The 24402-nt window shown below is 42.2% G+C and overlaps 1 protein-coding gene across 3 annotated transcripts; it reads left to right on the top strand.

Annotated features, from left to right (window-relative positions):
- Positions 1 to 2679: 2679 nt before the first annotated feature.
- Positions 2680 to 23305, top strand: LOC138608923 (zinc finger MYM-type protein 4-like). 3 transcript variants are annotated; one of them, XM_069681512.1, is made up of 27 exons: positions 2680 to 2699; positions 9357 to 9978; positions 11324 to 11470; positions 11645 to 11721; positions 11899 to 12048; positions 12211 to 12449; positions 12541 to 12739; positions 12860 to 13063; positions 13164 to 13314; positions 13412 to 13527; positions 14597 to 14758; positions 15165 to 15315; positions 15404 to 15576; positions 15664 to 15808; positions 16773 to 16868; positions 17313 to 17350; positions 18433 to 18580; positions 18792 to 18904; positions 19111 to 19330; positions 19512 to 19742; positions 19856 to 19965; positions 20122 to 20293; positions 20387 to 20538; positions 20638 to 20752; positions 20856 to 21104; positions 21736 to 21862; positions 21973 to 23305. In XM_069681512.1, exons 2-27 carry the CDS (start codon positions 9360 to 9362, stop codon positions 22211 to 22213), a joined length of 4545 nt encoding a protein of 1514 aa, XP_069537613.1. In that variant the 5' UTR covers positions 2680 to 2699; positions 9357 to 9359; the 3' UTR covers positions 22214 to 23305. The 3 variants fall into 3 exon arrangements, with proteins under 3 accessions (XP_069537613.1, XP_069537611.1, XP_069537612.1); XM_069681510.1 differs by lacking the exon at positions 2680 to 2699 and adding an exon at positions 6612 to 6675; XM_069681511.1 differs by lacking the exon at positions 2680 to 2699 and adding an exon at positions 8249 to 8316.
- Positions 23306 to 24402: the final 1097 nt, after the last annotated feature.

Here is a 24402-nt window from a genome sequence, read left to right as displayed (position 1 = left end):
CTAAGAGCTGCTAGCTTGCCTTGGTACTGACATGAAAAAACATAAAAATGTTTTAACTACCAACCCTGATGACGGTCTCTCTTATCCGACCCTGTCTGTCTCTGCAGCATCAGTGAGCCGTCCCTTCTCACAACAAACGAGAGCGTCCTATTCGAGGGATTTTCAAGCAACCGCCGCCCCAGCATTTTTCAAAAGCGACCCCCACCTCCTCCTCCATTTTCAAAGTCATCTGTCCTGCTTCCCTGCAGGACCAGCCACCCACATCAGCAGCAGAGCCAAAGCTGCAGCAGACCGGCCTTTCTTCACTTCTCAAAGGCGATCCAGCCCAGCACCAAACCAAGACCAGTGAGGCGTCATTCGCACAACCCGGCCCTAAGCGCAGAGGTGGTTCAGGCTGACCTCAGACCTTCAGCAATGAAGTCACGCAACCCATCATCTCAGGGAGAGCCTTTGTCTGTTGTCGGGAAGCCCTGTCTCCTGAGCTGCAGTGAGCGCCCCACTCAGGGTGTTTCCACAGGTCCGGCCCGTACTCAGCTTCACGTGTTTCTGCCCACAGAAGCTGAAGGAGAGGAGGTGGACAGTGAATCTGTGGATGAGGGCTTCATGGACGAGATGGACAGTAAAATAACTTCTCTGAAGCTCCAGCAGGGAACACCAAAGACAGTTACCCTTTAAGAAAAACATTCTTTGTTTTTGTAATATAACCCAAAGTACGGCCTGGTCCGTGTATCCACACAGCAGCCATTTTTCTCTGACATCACCCTCAGACTTAGACTCAACTTTATTGATCAACTCAGAGTGGAAAACTCAAATGCTGTTATCTAAAGGAAAATGCTACTGCTTTGTTCCAGGTTGGAAATTGTATAAACATAGGAATAAATCTTTGTAATTTCACTGCTTCCCGATAGATAAGCAACTGAAGACACAATGGATGGTGAAAAAATGGAGGGACAATATTGCAGGTTAAACAACATATTAGATTACCCATTAGCTACCATTCGACAACAACTAATGTTAGCATTAAACCACTTCGTAGCTAACATTACCATTGCCTAGGAATTTATGCCTTTCCAATTGTATTGTGTAACCAAGTCAATCTTTGATATAAGCAGGTTATTGCTGAAATGCTAACGTTAGCTGTTGTCTAACAGTAGCTAATGGGTTATCAAATATGTTGTTTTAACATGAAATGTGATTTTATTTATCTGAAAAACAGAATCAGTTAAATGATAGTAAAATTCCAAATTCTTTTGTATATGTGTCTTTTAACCTGGAACACAGCAGTACAACATCATAACAGCATTTGAGCTTCACACCCTGAGCGTGATGTCAGAAAAAATGGCTGTTGTGTGAATAAGGTGAATTGAGTGGCATTAGAATAATAAACAAATCATAAAAAAATGTGTAAATATGATTGTATATATAAATATGAATACTTTCTTACAGTATTAATGACAAATATTGGTATCTCGCATTGACATGGTTAAAGGCTCCTTGTTTCATAACGTAAATACATTAAAAATACATATTTTTAAAGTTTATAACCTGAAGACCATTTATGTTTAATATCACCATCCGACATGTAATTTTGGTGTATTTGTTAACACATAAATATCCCACTTTTATGTATTGTCACATGAATATACAAACATTTTCATTGCTGTAGAATGAGCACAGTTTGGGAATTAAAGCATGCTTTTATGTAAATACAATATGTTGTGCAGAATTAATTCAGGCTTCTTTTACAGAAAATCAATAATTGAGGAAAAATGGCATTCTTGATGATGAATTCTTGGTTGGATGAAGTAAAATAAACTTACCAATATGCAGCCAGTCGTTTCATATTTGAACATAAATAAAAGCAGTCCTCTTCTTTTCTGGCTTACCGCTATAAGGTTAGGAACTACAGTCAATGGTCTCAACTAAACTCTGCTAGATAGGTAGGTGCATTCACATGATGAAGACTGAAAATAAGCAAAATTGTTCAGGCTTTAATTAAACGCCTGTTATTTGGTGTCTAATGTGTTTTAAAAGCTGGGAGGCACTTATTAAACACCTGGTGGCGCCAATTAAACGCTGGGAATAGCAGGCGAGTTTTGACCCTTTTGGCTTTCCATATTGAGTCCGCCATCGTTTAACTCTGGTTTCATCATCGTGATAGTACATTGTCGGTATTTTTTACTAATAGCTTCTTTTAGGTTCTTACAGTCTCATATTTTATGCAAATTATCTGACAACATGACGGAGAGGAGGCTCTTTGGAGTAACCGGAAACTAAACCTGTCAGTCTCGCTCTGAAATCTCGCGTTAAGAGGACTTGTTGCAGGAAGAGAACGGTGAAAACGTGAGTTAGTGTGTTGTATTACAGAAAGTGTATTGTTTTACAGGTAAAAAAGGAAAATGGTTCGTTGTTGTGTATTTCCGAATTGTGACAACAGAATGACGCGCAACGCTCCGCACAGCTTTCATAGACTCCCTTTGACGAATATGGAAACACTGAAGTTATGGCTGCTTATTCTACAAATGGATCCAAACACCCCTGTCCAAACATTACAACAAGCAGATTATCGGGTCTGCAGTGACCACTTTGAGCGGGAGGACTACTGCCAGGCAAAAAGAAGAGCCACTATACCAAAACACTTTTTCCTGAAGAAAACTGCTGTTCCAAGAATGGATACTCTGGCTGCACACAAAAGTGAGGTAATGGTTTTATTATTGTTTTGGTATGGCCTCAGTGACGCCCCACACAAAAAGCACACACATGTCAGATGTCATGTCAATAAAGCTTAAAGGATAACTGAAATCGATCCAGTATTCAGGGAGGGAGCACCGGTGTCACAGTTTAACTGGTGTTCAATTAACTGGTGGCGGTCACAGATGTATGTGGGCGTGGCTTATGGGTCCGTTGTACACAAACGACGAAATAAATGACTCTACTCTTTCGCTGCTGTATTTCATTAATTAATCGGTGTCTTTTGAGACATTCTAAGACACAGTTTGCTGGAACATTCATTGTTCATTGAACAAGTATCGACATAGTCACTTACATTAGACATCGTTTTAAACTGATTTACAGGTTGGAGTTCCCTGAGACTGTGCAGCAAGATACGCAAGCAACGTAGAAACTAAATTTAAGAGTTAATGACTTGTGGATAACTTTTTGTCACCCGTGCACGTCAGTGCTCTGGCATCATAAGACGAGTTCTGAGATCGCCTTTGCAACCACAGCCACAAACAGCGGAACGCCACAAGTTAATTCAAACTTCAGCTGACCAGTTAATGTGTTCTTTTACACCACAGATGACTCATGCTTTAGATGTATTGAGTTTGAGTTATTGTGACGCGCTCACCGATTTGACTATCCTCTCTAGTTACTCGATGTTTCCGTGGCATTACGTTATTTTAAGAAAACAGAAGCGATCAGCGGTGGAGAGTGTATGGTCCACTATTGTCATGTAATGTTGTCCACAGAAAAATGAATGTTCCAGGAAACTGTGTGTCTTACAACATCTCAAAAGACACCAATTAATTAATGAAATACAGCAGCGAAGGAGTAGAGTCATTTGTGTACAACGGACTCATAAGCCACGCCCACACACACCTGGGACCGTCACCAGTTAATTCAAGCACTTAATCTGGTACACCTGTCGCCGTGAAATAAGATACAATGTAACTAAACGGGGCACCGGGCATACGCCAATAAACAGCCACTAAAAGCGCTTGTTTTTGCTACTGACAGGCTCAGGTCGTTATAATAAGTCTCTGACAACACTGTGGCTGCCATGCTACTTTACCTTATGCTCTGTTGTCTGTAACAAAGTCTCGCTCATATCTCGCGCAGACAGTAGTTGCAGGAAGAAGGAGAGATGAGTCAGAGAAGACGAGAAGACGCATAAGAAGAAGAGACAAGTACCGTTTGTTGGTTATTGTGTTGTATATATAATATAAGAGAAACAACAACAATGGTTCGAATGTGTTCATTTCCAAATTGTGGCAATAGAATGAGTAGCTACACTTCGAAAAGCTTACATCAACTGCCGTTCTCCGATGTGAACACGCTGAAGTTGTGGCTAGTTGTACTGCAAATGGATCCCCACACTCCTGTAAATACACTGCGCCTTGCAGACCCTCGGGTCTGCAGTGACCATTTCGACCGGGATGACTACTGCCAGCCAAAGAGGCCAAGACGAGCAATAAAGCGCTTCAACATAAAGAAAAATGCTGATCCGAGAGCGGAGATAAGTGCTGCAGACAGAGTGGAGGTAATATTATTAGCAAAATAATAATAAAAAATCAATAAACATCATACCCCATAAAGCTCTACAAAGTGACTATAATCCCAAAATAAACAACACCTTGAATTTCACACAAACGCATACTCTAAACCATAAAACTGTCAACACCTAAAACAATGAATTAGACTTTTAATTTCCTATTAATCTGATTAACTCTTAATGCTTTGGCAATATCATCAATATCACATTCACATCAATTAAGTATATTGAAATTAAATTGATGCCTCTTTTATTTTACAGTACACCATATGAGTAACGTTTGATGTTTCTGTTACTTATTTTTAATGATGTAAATGTGTATCCAGATACAAATAGGTAACTTGACTAAAGTAAGACTTGGATCTTATTTAGAGCCATTCATCCAGCTTTAAAGGCATTTCCGACCAGTTTGGAGACTCTGTTGTAGTTTTTTTTGTAGTTTTAGACTAGCTGCAAATTCCCTTTTTCTTAGACTCTGAATAACAACCAGCAGGATACAGTCTGGTGCAGTTTGTATAGTATAATATGAATATATACATATAGAATACTAGAATATAATATAGTATATAATAATAGTAATGCTAAAAGTATAATATAGTGCAGTATAATATGGAGGAAAAGAGTAGGTCCGGTATAGTATATGAAGATATAATATATCAAGTATATAAGTCAGACCAGCAGAGAGTCAATGAAGAGTGACGGTGATAAGAGTGACTGTCTGTTGGGGGACTTTTCCAGCAGGATGACAGTTTGTGGCTTCAACAGGTGTTGTACAGTCTGATGACAGTGGGTACAAAGGAGCGCCTAAAGCACTCAGTTCTGCTCCTTGGTGGGATGAGGCACTGTCTGAATGTGCTGCCCAACGGCCACAGCTCATCATGGAGAGGGTGAGAGGGGTTGTCCAAGATGGCTTTAATTTTGTCCTCCATCCTCCTCTCAGCCACTGACTCCAGACTGTCCAGTTCAAGGGCAACCACAGAGCAGGCCTTTCTCACCAGCTTGATGAGTCTGTTAGCCTCGCCACACACCACAGCAAAGTGCACAGTTAAGAGCACAGTGTGCTCGCCAATACAAACTGGTAGATGGTCTTCAGGAGCAAACACTGAAGGATCTGATTTTCCTCAGGAAGAACAGCCTGCTCTGTCCCTTCCTTGATAAGGGTATCCGTGTTGTGGGACCAGTCCGGTTTATTGTAGATTTTTTATTATTGAGTTACTTGCATCGTGTAAATGAGTAACTAAACCCCCAGACCACTTTTTTCAGCTGAAAACCTATGTATGTGGGTATTTAGTAGAGTTTAGATCAAATCAGGTCCAAATCTCGACATTTGAGTGCCAAGTGTTTGAATTCTACAAATTGTGTAAGAAATATGCATAGCGACCGCCCTCTACAGGTTGAAACCCGGCTACTGCAAATTCATTTTTCTATTGGCTGATCTGGTGGGTGGTGACGTATGTAGTGGCTGCTTTCGTCACCACACCCGATAAAAGGTACATCACCTGGTTCAGCAAACTGTGGGGTGTCAAGTGAATAGAGAGAACTGCAGAGGATTGATTATAACTGTAACTTTAGTGATTGAGTAGTTAGATTGTACTGTTATCATAGGTTAGTTAAGTGTTAGTTTTATAGTTGGAAGTATATAGTAGTTAGTACGTTAATAAGTGTTAGTACTTTTTAGCTAGGTGCCAGAATGGGTCGGCAATGTTACTTCCCGGGCTGCAATAGCACATCCGGATTGCACTTTTTTCCAGCGAACCTAGAAATTAGGCGCCGGTGGTTGCGTGTAATGGGCCTACAGGACCGTGAACTCCCGCGTAGAGCTGGGTTATGCAACCGTCACTTTTCCAGAGATTGTTTCTCCAATCTCATGGAGGTGGATATGGGTTTTTCTAAAGTGGCTATGCTGAAAGCAGATGCAGTGCCAGACCTTGCTTTCCAGGTGCCAACAGGACGAAAGTCACAGCAGCGGCGCCTGCTTCCGGTAAGTGTATATATTTGTAATAGGCATTTTATCAACAATAAGACGAATGCTTGGCTTATTTTATATGGTAAGAAGCGTCTCTTGCGAGGTAAATTACGTTGGCAAAATTAGGCTAAACTACCCTAAATGATGCTCTTGTGTCACGTAAACCGGGCTATATGCGCCCTTTCCCCGTTGCCCAACGTTATCTAGCTGTTCTATACGGTCTGGTAAAGTGATGAATATTGCAATAATTAGCCTGTGCTGCAATGGTAATATGCTTGGTTGGTCACGTTCATCTATATTAGAGTTAGGGCAGTACACGCGTTACAACACTGGGGCAGTAGCGAGCTCATTAAGTTTGATAACTGCCAAAAAGCAATCAAAAGAAGAAGACCAGCGCTCTCCAGCAAACAAGACATGATGCAAAACATGCAATAAGGTACCAATATCAACGTAATTCACGCATGTAAAGTGTTGTTTAGAAAGTGACATTTTATTTGGCAAACTCAAGAATCGGGGTTTTGGAGCAAACATGGCGGCTACGGAAACAGGCGATGGACAGCTACGGCTGACCACCAATCAAGTCTCGTCTGTGCAAGTCGCTCGCGCGGTAATGTTCTGCACGTTGTAACGGCTGTGTACATTCCTTATAACGTTGTTATATAAAGAAACTGGTACATCTAGAGTAGCTTCAACCCGGAGAGCAATTGAATAAGCATAGTGGTTAGTGATTTGTGCTGAACATATTAATAGTCTATAAAGGCTAGCTAACCTTAGCGAGCTAACAGGGAGAGGGGTGTGCAGATATGAGAGCACGTTAGCCATAGCTTAGCCAGCGGTGAGGGAATTTACAGGTCATTTAATTGGTCAACATGTCATCGTAACATGACTGAGTTTATGGTAGCGACTCAGACAGAGGTAGTTAAACCAAACCGTGTCAAACTCACGCTAGGTTGCAGCTTTGCATTGCTAAACATCTGTGCTGTTGTATTGCTAGGTGTGTTTACATTGCAAGAGCAGTATTGCTAACGTTGTATCAGCAACAAGCTAACTCTCCATGTAGTGAGACTGCGCGAGAATCAGAAAAATACCACGCTCTATGCAAGAACGATGAAATACAATCTCACAAAATTTAAAGACCGGGTTAAGCAAAGTCAGATATGTGTTTTGTGTTGTGCATATTAAATATGTTGGAAAATAGTTGTCGAACACATGTAAAGGGGCCTTCAACTATATATATTTCTGGATTGTGGAGTTAGACATTATGCCGTTTTCCACAATTGGTGTCTTAAGGTCTTTATTGGCAGCGTGACTCCCACACAATATATAAACCCTAAAACGCTACCGCAGCGCTACTTCTATGGCTCTATATCTCGAGTAACAAAATACCAGTGGTAGTTACATTAGCCTTCAAGCTCTGTCACATTATTTAAAGATCCCCTCCAGTGAAAATCCAGTTTTTGACCTTGTAAACATCTCCATGTGGTGTTTTTCATGTGCTACAAGACATATCAGGGACAACGTAAGCAGCCATCGCCATGGCTGGGCCTGTCTGCTTTTAAACTGCAGTGTACCAAGGACAGGCTGAACAACACGTTATCAGATAGGCAGGGTTTGAGACGTCACAAACCGTGACGCTATGCATATCATTATGTACAACCTATTACAAGCACTTGTACGTTGTGTGAGCCACCTGTAACTGTCATTGTAATTTATGCCAACTGACTACTAACGTTAACTACTAACTACTAAATTTCAAGCTAGCTAAATTTCAACAAGTTGCCACTAAACCATGGCAGAGACGTGTTTTGTTTTCGGCTGTAATTATACGAAAGGAAAAACGGTGAGCCTTCACTTGTTACCGAAGGATGGAAAACTCAGAGAGAAATGGGTGCAGTTTATCTGGAGAAATCGTGATGCCCCAGTCAAAGTTTCAGAGAAAACGCTGGTTTGCAGTAGCCATTTTCAAGAGAACAGTTTTTTAAATCTTACACAAAAAAGGATGGGTTTTGCCAAAAAACTTTTATTGAAGCCCGACGCTGTGCCATCCGTTTATCCTGGGGACACAGTTGGTCAACCGGTAAGTTTATTCTTTTTTTCCCCGCCTGTTTTAATTTTGTCCGTTGACTGTCCAACAAATTTGAGAGCTGATTGGGCGGTGAGCAGACTTCAAACAACACACCCACAATGTGTCAGAGCAGAGAATACTCCTGTTTGTACTCCTGGACTGAACTGTAATTGTATATAATAGGTGATTTCCATCATCACACAAATTTGGCGGGGTGTCTAGTCACATATTTTTCTGTAATGTGACAAACTCAAAAGAGTAATCTATCTTTGCTTCACCTGGTGTTAAACTTTTATTCCTGCATGTCGACTGTGCTCACATGAAAACTAGCTAAATAGTAAAGTCAAATAAGTGTTATACAGACCACATGCAGAGTTTTAAGGGAAGAGTCCACCTATGTGTGCACATAGCCCCTTAAACCTGCTCTTGCTATAAAAACAGAGACATAAAATGTAACTCTTTCTCCATCAATGGCTGTACAGCAACACTGGCCGTTTTATCAACTAATTATACCATATTTTTAAATTCATTATGGAGCGGAAGTTTGTTTTCTTCTCTGTCAGTGGTGGCATGTTTTTGCTCGTAGCTTTTTCCTGCTGGACAGAAACTTGTGACTAATTTACTGACAACATTACCACACTCATACAGGTTATAGTGACATCAAAATGAAAATACAAATAGGACCGTTTCTAAACTTCTTTGTAGCTTCTGTGAACAGTTGATTATTTGAACCCATTCCTTGTTTCAGGGATCAGAAAAATATGGGGATCCATCAAACTGAGAAGACCCATCTACACTATTCTAGGAGTGCCATGCATAATCAGCCATTGAAACTGATTATAAGGACTTATGTATGAGCATTTCTGACATATTAAACAGGAGTCAGCTCTGCAGTTGTATTCATCTTAATAATTAATTTTCACCAAAAAAGTCTGAAAATTTTAAATCAGGCTTGTTGTTTTTTTTTCAAATACACATACACAAAGTTACCTGTTGTTAAGGATTGTTTACACAAGAATATCAATGTAAGAAACCTTGTTTTTCTTTCACAGGTAATGGAGGCGACAAACGGAGAGTCCATGGAAGCTGTTACAGAGGCAGGAGCATCAGTGGCTGTTGGAGACCCAGAGCTCGTTCACAGAGCTTCATCCGGACACACGGATCACGAAGAGGAGGAAAAGTTTGTGACTGAACAAGAAATGAAAAGGGAAGAAATTGAACTTAAAGAAGCTGAGGATGCCGTTGATCCTTCTCCCGTATCCCTGTCACAGTCATCTTTTCCCACAGATGAGATAGTCAGCAAAGTCGTGGTTCAAGGTGACGAGCAAGGTAGTTCCTCAGACACTGAAAAAGAGATAACTGTGGTAAAAACGGAGGAAGAGTTTGAGTTATATGAAGAACATGTGGGACTTAGTGACAAAAACTCAGAGGACAGTCCAGCAGGACCTGATGTCAACAAGGACACAAATGTGGACAACAACAAGGAGATCACTGACACAGAAGAAAAGATGAACGCGGATAAAGAGGGGTCTCCTGGCTGTAACTTGAGGGTTTCTACAGTGGACGACCTTGATGAGATGATGGACATTGGTACGGTGGATCAGGTGGAACAGGAAGCTCAGATGAAGGAGGATAAACAGGATAGTTCGATGGATGTGGACAGCAGCCAATCAGGTAAAGTGAAGCAGATGTTTTCACTTGTGTTAATGAAAAATGTAAAATCAACGAAAGTTAATTGAAATTAAGCAAAAGTTCAGTTCTTTTTCAGCAAAGAGTGGCTTCATATTTATGTTTTCCTTATAAAATAAGAACTTTTGGAATAAAACATCAAAATAGTTCATAGAAGTGAACACTTCAAAATCATTGCTAGAAAGAACACTGTTTACAGACCTACTTGTTTAATGCATCTACTACATTATGGCTGAAAATGATCCCTTTCAAACATAAAGGAATACATTACATTGCTTGCTTTGTCTTTTTGCTTTAAAGGCTTAAATTACTTCTTTTCCTCAAAGGGGGTAAAAAGTGATATTTTTAAGGTCGGTTTTCCAAATACGAGTACAATGGAAATACCCTTGGAGAATAAATCTTGATGTACACGAAGAATGGTGGCAAAAACGCTTACACGAAAATGCCACACCAACAGGCGGCGATATAACACAGTCATGCAAAGAAGAAGAATCGCGGCAAGTCAAAAGTCTGAAAAAATCTGAATCCCGACGCCTCGATATAGTAGACGAGTAACATATATGTGTAAACATGTAAAAACGTCCTGTTACACATCACAGTTTTTGTCACGTCCTTCATTATGCAAGCAATGTCGCCTCATGAGGAGATAACGGCGCACAGCCTGACGTCACGAGCCAAAAACGCCGTTTACCCCGTCGACACGTCTCCACGGAAACAGAGTTTCTAAAAGTCTTCACCCTGGCCGTAGTTTTACAAAACATCAATTTTCAGGGACCTAAAACGGCGTTTGTGTGGACAAAAGGCCAAAACGCAGAGAAAAAGTTACTTTTTGGAAAATACCCGTGTATGTGTGTTTTGTTTTCAGGGTTTTCCATCCCTGGAACGCTCTTTAACTCATCATTTTGTTGCGCCCTTTTCTTCTGCAATTGTCTAATGCTGGACAATTCGCACCACCAACTGTTAATCTCTTTGATCGAACTCTTAAAGACATCAAAATGGATTTGAATGAAAACACACATTGATTGATATTGCTACGTTTGGATAGGAATCTGAGTCTGAGCACTTAAATATTCCACTTTAATTTTGTTGTCATTGTGTGACGGATGAAAAAGGATTTGTCACTCATTGACCTCTCTTTGGGAAACTCTGCCACTCTCACAGAGCTGTTGGAGTACAGTGTGAGCTACAGAATTGCAAACTTTTCAAGGACAGTTCAGCAGGACAGAAGCGCTTTAACATGTTTACTTGAATTCTGTATCTCCAGTTAAAAGACATTTTCTGCTGCATCAGAAGCACCCACTAATTTCTGCATTTGAAATGTCCCTCCCAGCCTCCGTGGCAGAGGACAGCAACTCTGTAGAGGAGGAAACTGATGTGAAACCAACCGTGTTACCACTAACCGCGGAGGATGTTAAGACGGCTATGGGATCGATGCGGTCCAGCTCATCTCCATCGTCTGAAGCCACGGCCAGTACAGGTGAGAGGATTCAGAGCAGGTGGCTGTTCTTAGAAGCAGTATTGAGTTATCATTCATTTTATCTGGTTTATTTTTTTTATATTTATGCCAAATGGAAGTCTCAATCAATTATTTTTTATCTGCATGCATTTATTCCCCCCCCCCCCCTTATTTGTGTGGCTCATGTTTCTGTAGGAAGTCACAGCTCATCTCCAGCGACCACAGTGAACGGGATGAAAGTAGTTAAGCTATCGATACCGAAATTAGACACAGTAAGTAAGAAAATCTGCTTCAGCGTTAAAACAGACTCTCAAATGTCTAATTCCAGCTTTAACGCCTTTTAGTATTTCATGTTTGGGTTTTTACACCTCCCTGTAAGTGAAGAAAGAACTCAGGGTGTTAAAGTCCAAACAACAGCAACATATTTCTTCCCTTTGTCCCTGTGATAGGAAAGGTTACCTGCTTCCACTCAGCCAGACCAATCTCCTTCGCCGCCTTTGGTGAAGGTGAAGGATGAACCTGTAGACGAAGAGTACGAACAAGCTCAGATATCCTCTGCGTCCACGGCCAGCGTCAAGGACGAGCCCAACACTGTGAAGGTAAGAAACGCACATCTTATTTAAAACAAAGGTTTGAGCTGACATTTTCTGGAGACAAAAACGTGTTCAATAAACTATGTATGAACATACTGACTTCAGTCAGAATTAGATGGATCTTGAATCCCCGGACCACCTCAGACCTCACTCTTATGTCTTTGACAGGAGGACTTGAGGATCGGATCGGTGTACTCCGTGCCCCCCGCTGCTGAAACCCAAACGCTGCCCATCATCAACCCCCCGACATCGCTCATGTACTGTTCCAACTGCAAGAAGTGCCTTCAGAAGGGACAGACAGCTTTCCAGAAGAAGGGCAACCCTGCGCTCTTCTGCTCCACCATCTGCCTCACGTCATCTCTGCCCACAGGCCGAGCAAACACCAAGATCTGCCACAACTGCCAGAAGTGAGTGCAGCTGAGTCCTCATCTCTCTCACCTGAGGATTGCCCGATTGAACTGACCTTCTTATTCATCTTATCCTGTCTCGTGTCCTCAGGTTGATATTTCGGCCCCAGGACGTCATTCTGTCTCCGGATAATAAAGGAGCCATGAAGGAGTTCTGCAGTCAGACCTGCCTGACCGCCTTCAACTACAAGAAAAACCCGGCGAACTTCAGACCATCATCCAACCCCAAAGAAACAACACAACCAACCGCACCACAGTCCCTCTGCAGCATGTGCACCAGATACTGTGTTGTAAGTCAAACAGAACAGGGCTCCAAGTAACCGTTATCTTCATTATCAAAAAGAAATCATTAAGTTGGAGGATTTATCTCAGAATCTACACTCATTGTTCTTTTGTTATTCCTCCTGCAGAGCAAACACGAGGTGATCCTGAGTGGCTCTGTCCATAAGATATGCAGTGACGCCTGCTTTAACCGCTTCCGCACAGTAAACAACCTTTCCATGGCCGGCTGTGCAAACTGCGGCTCCTACTGCCACAACAAACCCATCATGCTGAAGCTGGAAGACGCCAACAAAACCCTGTGTAATCAAGAGTGTCTGGCCAAGTACAAAGAGGTATGAACATCGACAGTACACTTACCTTTCTGCCTGTAGTAGAGGTGCAAAAAGGCAAAGCTGCTAGCTTAACTTGGTATTTCTCTTTATTTCCCGATAGAAAACCAAGACGACCCATTCGTGTTCGATGTGTCGCACTAAGCGGCCGTTGTCAGAAATGGTGGACAACAAAAACAAAGACGACTCGGTGAATCTCTTCTGTAGCAGCAGCTGTGTGATGGCGTACAAGGTCCAGACCGTCAGTGCTTCAGGTACGACGCTTTCATATGACGGATTTTTTTAGCTGACATTAAATGCTGCATTCATGGACATGATCTTATATATATAACTTTTTTTTCTTTTGCATAGGTTCTCGGTTGAATTGTGATAATTGTGGGAAAAACACAGTTCCATCCTACCACCTGGCCATGTCGGACACCTCCATCAGGAACTTCTGCTCTCTACCCTGCGTCATGGCTTTTCAGGTATGGAGGTTTTCTGCCTGTAGGGGTCCCGATGTACTCGAGCAGAAGTAATTCATATGCACATCCACATTTTCGTGTCTTCTCAGAGCCGTTACACTTGAAAGTGGAGACCGCCATCCACCCGTCGCCTTTACGTTTCAGCTGTTGCTCTCACATTTTAATGCCTTTGTTTCTCACCTAAGATGACGCATTTCATGTTTTCACTGTCAGAGGGGTTTAGTGTGCACCGTTCTCATAAATTAGTTATAAAATCTTAGCGCAGGGCCAACTCACAGGTCATTCAGCTGACTTGTGGTGAAAGTGAGAGAAAAACACACGTGGAAATATAAAAAAATATTAGATATCATACGGTCAAACGGACAAATGGTGTTAATTTAAACACCTAATCTCTTTAATCTCTGACCTTTCCTTGGAGTGTTAACCCTGTGCCTAAAATGTACATGATATATCGTCATGAATGAGTGACCGGGACATAAATTGATTGTTGAGTTGATTAATTGATCTACAGAATCTTTTTTTTTTTTACTTAAATGGCAACTATTTAGATAATTAACAAGACTAGGTCAAAACCTCGTATGTGGCTGCCAGCATCAGGTCAGTGTGCGCTTTTGTGGGCAATGTGTTACAAGGACCGGAGGAGGCCGATGACAACGTGTTTGAAAGCAGGTGCGCGCTGCGGACGTAGGTGAGGACAGCGGATGAGCAGCGGAGGAGCAGCCCCGCCTACTCCCTGAACAAAGTGTCCAGAGCCGTATAGACGGAGAGTCGCGTCAGTGGAGGTCCAATATGCTCCGTGATCCGCCATTGCGATGTCGCAACTCCCTCTCTCTACAGCTGTGAAAGTACCGTCACTCAGTCACTCAGTCACTCAGTCAGTCACATACAGACCCATGTGTAGATTATCAGAACACTTATTATTGCACAACACAAAATTATTGCTCTTTCAGCTTTCTAACAGTCCGTTTCAGAGCTGAGAACTTAACTTGCACTGTCCTCTGTCACTCTCATCTTATTTCAGCAAAAGCAGTTTTCTTCCAACACTTTTGTAAATATATTTTTTGCTTCACAGGAAAGGTTCAAGAAATCCCAGAAACAGGTGAATGTTTTCACCAAGCTGCCAATCGGATCCAACCAAATCCAGGCCGTCGAACCCGCCGAAGGACACCCAAAACTGAACTGCCCCCAGTGCAGCCGCAGCATAACTTTTAAACCTGAACTCATCCAGATCAAGGTACAAAAAAGACTCCGGTCTGCTCACCTGTCACTTTCATATTCCTTAGACAGGCAGCTGGTGTTATAGCTGCAGTGTTTTTTATACCTACAGCCACAGGAATAACTATTCATTGCATTGATCAAAGGACGTGATGACTATTGTAAACATGACGACAGATTTAAGACTTTATTATGGCCATGAAATTAAATGTACACCCATCCATGATGTTTAACATAAACTGAATTAAAAGGTATGTTTCATAGCAGGACTGTTGTATTACACTGCTTCAGTTTTAGCAAGGTGTACCTGTTTTTACAGCCAAAACAGACGTACTGTTTAGCAGCCGTAATTGCAAACTCACCTTTCAGAGTCGTGATTTCTGTGTAGCTATGATCTATCGTTTTAACCATCTCTGTGTTTGCAGGATAAGTTGGTGTTCGTGTGTAGCGTGGAGTGTTCTCACGAGTTCAAGAAAGCCAACTCTGTGACCAGCCTGTGTGAATACTGTAAGATCGAAAAGATCACCAGAGACGCCAAGAGGATAAACAACAAAGACTGCTTCTTCTGCAGCGACGGTAAGGACGTCAAAGCATCTTCAGAGGCGTGAAGCTTGAAAAATAATCCTGCATAGTGTCCCTGAGCTTCTCCTCTTCCTCTCCTCAGGCTGTAAGCTCCTCTTCAGACACGACCTGACTAAAAGCTGGAGGAAACACTGCAGCTCCTGCGTCTACTGCCACCGCATGTCCAAGAAGCTGGTGACGGCGCAGTACGGAGGCTCCACTGAGGAGTTCTGCTCGGAGGAGTGCAGGTCTAAATACACCATGCTGTTCTGCCATGTAAGCAAAAGTCTCTGCAGCTCCTTAATATCAGGGTTAGAATAAAAAGATGGCGGTGATGAGGATGATGTTACTGTTTCCTGTCAGGTTGCAAAGTGCGACACCTGCGGCCGCAAAGGGAAGCTGAAGCAGAGTCTTCCCATGCTAGGGGAGGTCAAACACTTCTGTGACCTGACGTGTCTGCTGCAGTTCTGCTGCGATAATGCGGCCAAGCAGGGTGACGGCTTCAAATGTGAGTATTATCGATATCACTTTTATTTTAATTATGACGTTTACCGTAAAATCTGGAATATAAGTCGCAGTCGGTTTTTGGGGGGGTATCACAGATGGGGAAAAAGGTTATCTATAGCTAATTATTAATAAAAACAAGTTATTTCAATTTAGTTTCATTTGTAACACATTCAAAACACAAAAATTATATCCTACCATCTGTTTTCACCATGTTGAGTTTGCAACCCTGCTAGCTACCGCTGCGGTAGTTGAGCTCAGCCTACGATAACGTTGATTGTTGTGAGGATGGCGGCTGCACTGGCGATAATGACGCCACATATCCGCGACGAAGCGTTAGCTAGATCAGGGGTTCCCAAACTTTTCCATGCAAAGGCCTCCCAAACAGCATTAGCTTCTGGCCGGGGACCCCCAAACCCACAGACAATGCTACAAAATATGCTCCTTCAGTCTATTTGTTGTCAAAAACCTGTCCATTTTGCGCTAGCTAGCTACACGCAAGCTTGAGGAGCAGAGCAGCTTGATAACAACCGCCAGGTCTACACAGATTATGACGTCGTCATGCTGAATTTGCAGCTGAATTTGAGAATCCGAGATTACAGCAGTTTACTCGTTGTATGGTTCAGGAAAAATGGTTATTAAAAAAAAAAAAAAAAAAAAAAATTTTTTTTTGGCATTTTTTTTCTTATCTTCCCTCCGATTTTCTGAGGCCCCCTTAGTGCCCCCTGGCGGCCCCCACTTTGAAAACCACTGAGCTAGATCATAGTGCCGTCGTCTGGGTAAAATACAGTAACACAATGACATACCTCTCTCTGCCTTTTTATACTGGTATATTGGTTGCACTGGTATAGATGCAGCCCACTTTAAAAAAAGTAAAAGTGCGCCTTACACACTGAATTTTATGGTAATTAAAATGTTGTGAAGCCGTAATCACCGCCCTGACTCGGCTGTGTTTTCTGGTGTTCCAGGTAAAGGGGAGGACACACCTGTCATCGCCAACGTTATGTCACTTGCAGGACCTCCGACAGGGAAACCCAGTGCTTCTGACGGAACTACCCAGAAAAGTACACCACAACGACACACACACACACACACACATCTTGATGTTAGGGAAGTCCCGATTCAAGCTGATCAACTGTCAGCTGTTCCACTGTTTTCATTGCAAAGCTTTCATGTAGCAAAACACCAAGTGCAGCAGTAAACTGGCCTCTCTGTTGGGCTTCATGTCTGTAATTGGAGAGCTGAGCTTGGACTTATTCTGGTACCAAAACCAGAACAAGAAATGCCTTTTGATAAAGCCTCAAGTACTGCGAGTGAAACAATTACATTTCATTGATTGTTCTTGTAGTTTAAACTGTGCAGCTGTATTATCTAGGATAGTGTAACGATCTGATCGGGATTTGGAAGCAAAAATCGGGACTTCCCTACTTCATCTTATTTATGTCTGATTCAGTGACCGGTCAGTGTTGTTTGTAAAATGGTTATACCTTTTTTTATTATCCCCACAGGCACAGCAGCTAACTTCCAATCAAAGGACTATGGACATGTAAGTTTGCCTTATACATTAAATGTGTTTTATAAGCAGTTAAATTCATAGAAATATGTACAGTCAGAAAAAAGTGCACAAATGAGTAAAGAAATATAGATGTTAGCCTCCATTTGGGCATTATTTTACAGTTAAGGCTCCTTAACTTTCAGTTCATGTTGAATCTGTGGACAAACATTACTGAAAGGAGCAATTGGCCCCTTGACAAAGCCACAAAGCTGGTGTTCTCTGTAATCGGTAGAAGCAATGATATTTGAAATTGGCTCCATAGCTGTGGAGAAAGTTGTACAAACAGCTCGTGGTTTCGCCCATTCTACATTCCTACAACACCCAGCGTGCATTGCACCCCTCCCTCTGAAAGGAACGGCCCAGCGAGAGACGCTGGAGTGAAATACTTCTGTTTCACTGCAAGGAAGGGCTCAGAGCGTTACAGAATCCGAAATACAACGAGAATATACCGGTGGATCGTCTAAAAAATCTTCAGATCTGCAGTCTACATTTCAAACCTGACGATTTTGAACAAGACACGACATCGGAGGCGGGCGTCCTATATTAAGGAAGTGTAGTTTAGCGAGCTCCCTGGAAAACCTCCGCCAGATGACGTGTTTTACGTAGTCTGACTGGTGAAGGTTTTCCAGGGCCCATTGCAGAAGCGGATAGCATCCTCCAAAGGCACAGAGCCAAATTGCATTTTTTTCCCCTACCGTAATGGCATTAGCTCCCCGTAATAGCATGATAGGACTGAGGTTGAAAATTGTCGAACTGGCCCTTAAAGTGGTAGTCTTTAACAAAACATCTCAGTCATATGTATCACAAACAAAGGCAGCGTACAGTTATTTGCTTCGTCTGACACCTACCCCCCACCAGCGGTTTCAGGCATTAAAAATAACTATAGTGAAATAATCAGTCTCGTCGTTGATGGTCTGGTTTGCTTTTATAGCTCATATAGAGTCATCAGAATTAATTTCAGTCTGTTTCATAACCAGTGAAAAACTCCTCACAGGAGCTTTAAAGACAGGCAGTTGTGGTCACCTCTACCATAAACTTGTCATTAGTCTAATTGTCTTTGTTTTGTCTTTCAGATCAGCATTCAGACAGACACAGTGAAAGCTCATCCTCCTCCTCCTGCCCCCAAAATCCTGAAAAACAAGGCCCTGCTCTGTCGACCGCTGGTGCAGAACAAAGGAGTCTCCTGCAAAACACAGACGGCCGACGTCGAGTCACAGACGGGTAAAAATCACCAAAACATGACAGAACCAGGCTGCAGAAGTCGTTGCTAGTGTTTGTATTAAATATTTAATCATCATTTGTATATTCCAGGCGCCTGGTGTTAGATTTTTCTTTTCTTTTCTCACAGTTCAAAATGATTTGTGCCGGCTTGAAAAGTTTGTATTCAGTAGTTACATTAAGAAACTGTTTTTGTCTCTTTGTCTCTGTATAGATGATGTCTTGCCTAAAATCTTGATTGTGCCCGTCCCTGTGCCGGTGTATGTTCCTGTACCCATGAACATGTACAGCCAGTGTACCCCCAAACCTGTCGGCCTGCCGTTACCGGTATGACAAAGAGTACAAATACCTCTGGCAAAAAACTGCTCTGCTCTATTTTGAAATTCATAATTCATTCATAAATAAATAATCTGATTTGTAAGGTTTAGAAAACAAAATGTATATACAAGACTACAAGTAAAGTAAATAGTCAGCATCTTTGTCCTGGTAGCAAACCCTCACAGGCTGCAATATTCTTACTATGTCCACCACAGCTGCCAGTGCCCATGTTCCTTCCTGTGACGATGGACAGCGCTGAACGCATCGTGGAGACCATCCAGGAGATCAAAGAAAAGATCCCGTCCGACCCCTTCGAGGCAGAGCTCATCCTCATGGCTGAGATGGTTGCAGAAGATGGGGAGAAAAAAGAGGAGAAACCAAAGGAGAAAGCGGCGGAAAAAGAGAGAGGGAGACAAGAAGCACCTGCGACAGAAGGTAAAATAAAACTGTTTTGTACCCTTTTAAGGGCACGGTGTAAAATGAAACAGGGCACGGTAAAGAAGAGGGGAAATAGAGGCTTTTTAAGTCTAACACCTCTTTTTCCATCCTCCACGTGTTCAATGATTTCGATATTTATTGTGCAGGCTGAAGAGTTCCTCTCTGGTTCCTTTAACAGATCACAACAGCAACTACAGTGACGACTTGGACACGGAAGACTTGGCCAGTTTCCTCAACAACTGGGAGGACGGCTCCTCCGATGCAGGTCTCAGGTCTCCCAGTCGACCGTACGCCCACGAGAAGCTCAACCAGATACTAGACATTCCTGTGGGCATGCCCAGTGAGCCTTACTCCGAGCCCCTGCCTCCAGCACCGCCTCCAATGGACGTCGAAGCTGACTTCACTGTTGGTGAGGAGATTGGATATGGGAGTGCACCAAGGACACAAAGTTGTATTTCTATATAAAGCAGAGCACCTGGTTTATCTTTGATGGTCAAATGTTTCTTGTGGTGTCGTTCTTAGAAACTCTGGAGAGGATGGCCGAGCTAAGAGAGCAGGCCCGTCGATCCCCGAGCCCTCCGCCCGCAACTTCACGACGAAGACAGGCTCCCAGGAAAGCCAGAGAAAAGAGGGTAAATATAAAAGTAGCATCTTAGCTCTTCTTGCCAATCAATAAAAATAGATCTTAAAGAAAATAGTTAAGGAACATGGGAATAAGTACCAAGGGCTGGAGAATAATTTAGATTTGTAGGTCATTTTGTCTCACCTGGATCTTCACTTTGTCCAAGGGTCGTAAGCCACAGCGGTCGGCTAAGGCAGCTGAGGCTAAAAAAGGCTCCTCCAACAAGACTGTGGCTGTAGAAATCCCAAAACTGAAGAGCCAGTATGGAGTCGATGCCTGGAAACGATGGATCCAGTGGAGGCAAACACAACCCAACCTGGAGAAGCCACGCTTTGGTTGTAAGTCCGTTCAGCTGATGAGGAGGGGAACCAAACGCATCTGCCAGATCTTCAACCTTTGTTAGTATTTGACATCTTAAATCTTGATTTCAGCTCGCCCCATGGAGCTGAAGGAGGATGTTCTTCGGTGCACCACTGCTGAGCTGAGCTACGGCCTCTGTTGCTTCATCAATGAGGTGAAACGACCCAACGGAGAGCAGTACTCCCCCGACAGCCTGTTCTACCTCTGCCTCGGCATTCAACAGGCAAGACATGTTTCACTTACTTAATGCACAACAGAAGAGGCCTGCTGTGCTTCATAAACATGTCTCATTGTGACCCTGTTACCTTTTATCTCTCTGTAGTACCTGTTTGAGAACGGTCGTGTGGAGAACATATTTATGGATCGGTTCTACAACAAGTTCTCCACTGAGTTCACTAACATGCTGAGAGGTTTCCAACCTTCAATCACAGCTAACGGTGAGTTATAGATGTTTTCTCAAAATGTAAATATTTAAGTTTGTGTTCCTGTCAGGTTCTGTTTTACAAGAGGTGTAACAGATGCCTCTCCCTCTCTTTGCAGGTTACATCCACTCCCGTGTGGAGGAGGAGTTTCTGTGGGACTGTAAACAGTTGGGGGCGTACTCCCCCATCGTCCTCCTCAACACGCTGCTTTTTTTCTGCTGCAAATTCTTCGGCTTCACGACGGTGGAGCAGCATCGTCAGCTGTCCTTCGCACACGTCATGCGCTGCACAAAAACCAACCCGAACAACACTAAGACCACCTTCCTGCGCTTCTACCCTCCTATATCCATAAACGAGGCCGAGTCAGGTACCAATATGGCCAAGTTCAGAATGAAATACTGCAATTTGTTTTGCACAACATGCTTTAATAACAGATGTAAAGGCTTTTCTTCCACCAAAGTGTTTTTATCACTGCTGAAAAGGCCAGGCTCTCTCTTTTAGCTGGGATGCTTCAGCTGCTTCTGGTTTCTGAAGTCTCCAGAAGTAAAAAAAAAATAAAAAAATGTCGGCACAAGGAAAAGTGCTTTCTCTTGACCTCGCTCTGGATGAAGAGAAGCCTGAAGATATTACACGTGTCTTACGAACCCTGCCCAAGGCTTTTAGCATAGATTCTGAGCTGAGCACGGCTCATTCAGCATTATTTTGTTGTGACTATGAGAAGCCAAATTTTCAACATGGCTAAAACGCTTGCTGGTTCCTTTTTACCCACCCGTCCAATCACATTGCAGCACACCCATTGTAGTGAATTGAGAAAATAATCTGACCTCGGGGTTTAAAAAAGCTTTGGTGGATAAAAAGCCTTAAAGTATTATAATCAACAGTCCCCTTCAGTCACAAATGTTGTGGTTTTAAAGGAAAAAATGTAATTGATTGCACATTTTGTTTGTGTATTGTTGTACTATTCATATTAGAAATGGTGTGTGTACTGTGTCCTTCAGAGCCAGATGTTCCAGCAAAGAAGCGAAAGGAGGAGGAGAGTAAAGAGGATGTCCTGGAGATGATGGAGAACACAGAGAACCCTCTCCGCTGTCCAGTCAGACTTTATGAATTTTACCTCTCCAAGTGGTGCGTTGCTTTGCCAATGTCCTTTTATGTTTCTGTATAAGTTTTAGTACTGACATGACACTTCCTGCACAGTGCTACCATGTTGACATTAACTAACTTCTTCCACTCAGCTCGGAGTCGGTCAAACAGCGCACCAACCTGTTCTACCTTCACCCCGAGCGCTGCTGCGTCCCCAACAGCCCCCTGTGGTTCTCCTCCACCCTTCTGGATGACAGCACCATGGAGGCCATGCTCATCCGCATCCTAACCGTCAGAGAGTTGCATATCAGGATGAGGAAAGAGGGAGGGGCGGAGCAGCGACGGAAAACTGATGACCCACCGTTTATACCTGAGGAGGAGGATTCAGAGTGATGGAGAGAACAGAAGTGACCTTTTACTGATGCAGCAGCTTGTGATGTAAATGTTTGTAGATTAACGGAAACATTCATTCAAACAAGAACCAATAAACATGAATGAACAGGACACACACAAATACAAACTCATACATATTTACAATGTGCTGAACTACAGAGAAGATCATGATTTCCAAACCATGTGTTGATCAGGAAATATAGAACAATTCATCAAGCGCACAGTGTCTGCTAGGATGGACTCCGCTCAGCATTCAGACTGTTTACTACTGCTCAGCAGTACTCATAGCTGTCCTTTTGTGTTTTGTCTGCTGAATGGTTCCTTCTCACGAACAGTACTACTTTTTTCCTTCCACATATTATGATTCCTCAAATTCCTGTGAAAACGTGGGTTTTGTCATCCTTGTTTGAAAGAGCTACAGAAACTGTTGATTCCTGTTCGATTCAGTGATCAAACGTCCACCCCAGAAGACAAACTGGACACTTCTTTCTGTGAACCGTCGTGTTCAGTTGCAAACCTGCAGTTTCGTTTTAACCCATCGTTTGCCGTAAGTCTGATAGAAAGAGAACATTTGTTCTACCAGACCCTCTATTTTTGTGGATTGTTACAAAGTCATTCTTAGAAAAACTGGAAATTCCTTTAATCCATACAAAATCACAGATTTGATTATAACAAGTGTAAAATGTTGGTGGATTTTTCCTTCCTTACCTGCTGGTATAATTGATGTTCCAGAGGCTGCTCCATCTTGCCATGATATCATTTTTTTACATTGAAAGTTGTAGTCACTTGAAGGTGAGACTACGTTGATCTTTTGTGTTTGTCCACTCTGACAAACACAATTTTATCACCATTGTTAAGTTGATTTTGGGATTACAACTTTTGAATTGATTTGACCACCTTTTAGAGAACGGTATTTGATTGTACTTACAACTTCTGTTTGTCGAGTGCCAGTTTGAACAAGCTATCTCATCCAAAGCATCCTATGAAACATTGACTTGTTACCTTAACATGTTATTCTGTGAAAATATAGGAAGTACTGTCCCTTAATGTATATCTTGGTTATATTAACCCCTAGTCTTTAGAGTATGGCTGCCAAGGTTCTGAATGTTTTCTATTGTATGTTCTTTTTTGAATAAAAACCTTTCAAAACGTTGTTGTTCTATGGAGGTCCACAGCTACAGGATTCAAGTAATTGAATATCTATATGTGTCTCCTAGTATCTGCTTAAAACTGTAAGCAATTGGCTTCAACATGGGGATAACTGACCGAGGACGTAATTTTTTTTCGATGTGTGTCCTCGTAATCCACACAAACCAGTAATTTCGTGTGTTTGACTGTCCACGGCTGCTCCCCGTGGCCGAGACATCCACGGACGCCGATTCGCGGCTTCTAAAGTCTTGCTGTGACGTTTCAATCGGTGACTGGATGTGATTCCCGCGACCGGCTGCTGAGACTGCTGCGTCAATGTCACGTGGTCTCTGGAAAGACGAAACAGAAAGAAAAGATGGCCGCCATAGTGCTACAGTTGCTTTTCTTGCCTCTACTTTGAGATATTGAAGCAAAGGTAAACGTTGCATTTTAAAACATGTATGCTTTTAAGTATATTTCAGTCAAACGCAATGGTTAAAGTGTTAGCTAGCTTCCACTTAATTCACCTCTTGCTGGTTAATGTTGCATGCTAGCAAGGCATGTGTGCAGTAGCTACATTGTAAACAATAGTGAGAAACAACTCTGTTGTTATATCTTCACATGATTCTTACTGCAGATAAGCTGGATAATTGTGCAATAATTCAACTGTGCATTATGTTGACGTAAATACTGCCTTATACTGTTCATTCTCTGTTATATCTTAACACAATTCATACTGTAGATAAGCTGGATAATTGTGCAATAATTTAACTGTGCAATATGTTCTGGTCTCTACATAAATACTGCCTTATTCTGCTCATGTATATAACTCTTTTGCATCGTAATTCTTATTTTGCATTTAACTTTATTCAGGTAATTATATTTAATTCTGGTATTCATATTTAATCACCATAGATTCACTTCTCAGCATTTAATCTTTATCTCTTATTTTATTGTATATATACTGCACATATTTGATATTTTTCTTACTTCTATTTTATGCCATATAATTCTCTATGCTTCTCTCTGTGTCAGAGTAACTGTAATGCCTGAATTATGGA

Source organism: Semicossyphus pulcher, unplaced genomic scaffold, assembly GCF_022749685.1.
Source record: "Semicossyphus pulcher isolate SPU_LCO1_2020_fin unplaced genomic scaffold, fSemPul1.0.p SCAF_5, whole genome shotgun sequence".
Classification (NCBI taxonomy): Eukaryota; Metazoa; Chordata; class Actinopteri; order Labriformes; family Labridae; genus Semicossyphus; species Semicossyphus pulcher.
Note: the sequence above shows the minus strand (reverse complement) of the source record. Positions and strands in the feature narration are given on the sequence as shown.

Bases quoted from the DNA above. Each gene is read 5' to 3' on its own strand.
- LOC138608923 (XM_069681512.1), top strand. From the start codon at position 9,360: ATGGAGGCGACAAACGGAGAGTCCATGGAAGCTGTTACAGAGGCAGGA. The intron at 12,450-12,540 runs GTGAGTGCAGCT...TCGTGTCCTCAG, and splicing joins ATCTGCCACAACTGCCAGAA to GTTGATATTTCGGCCCCAGG. The intron at 20,753-20,855 runs GTGAGTTATAGA...CTCTCTTTGCAG, and splicing joins ACCTTCAATCACAGCTAACG to GTTACATCCACTCCCGTGTG.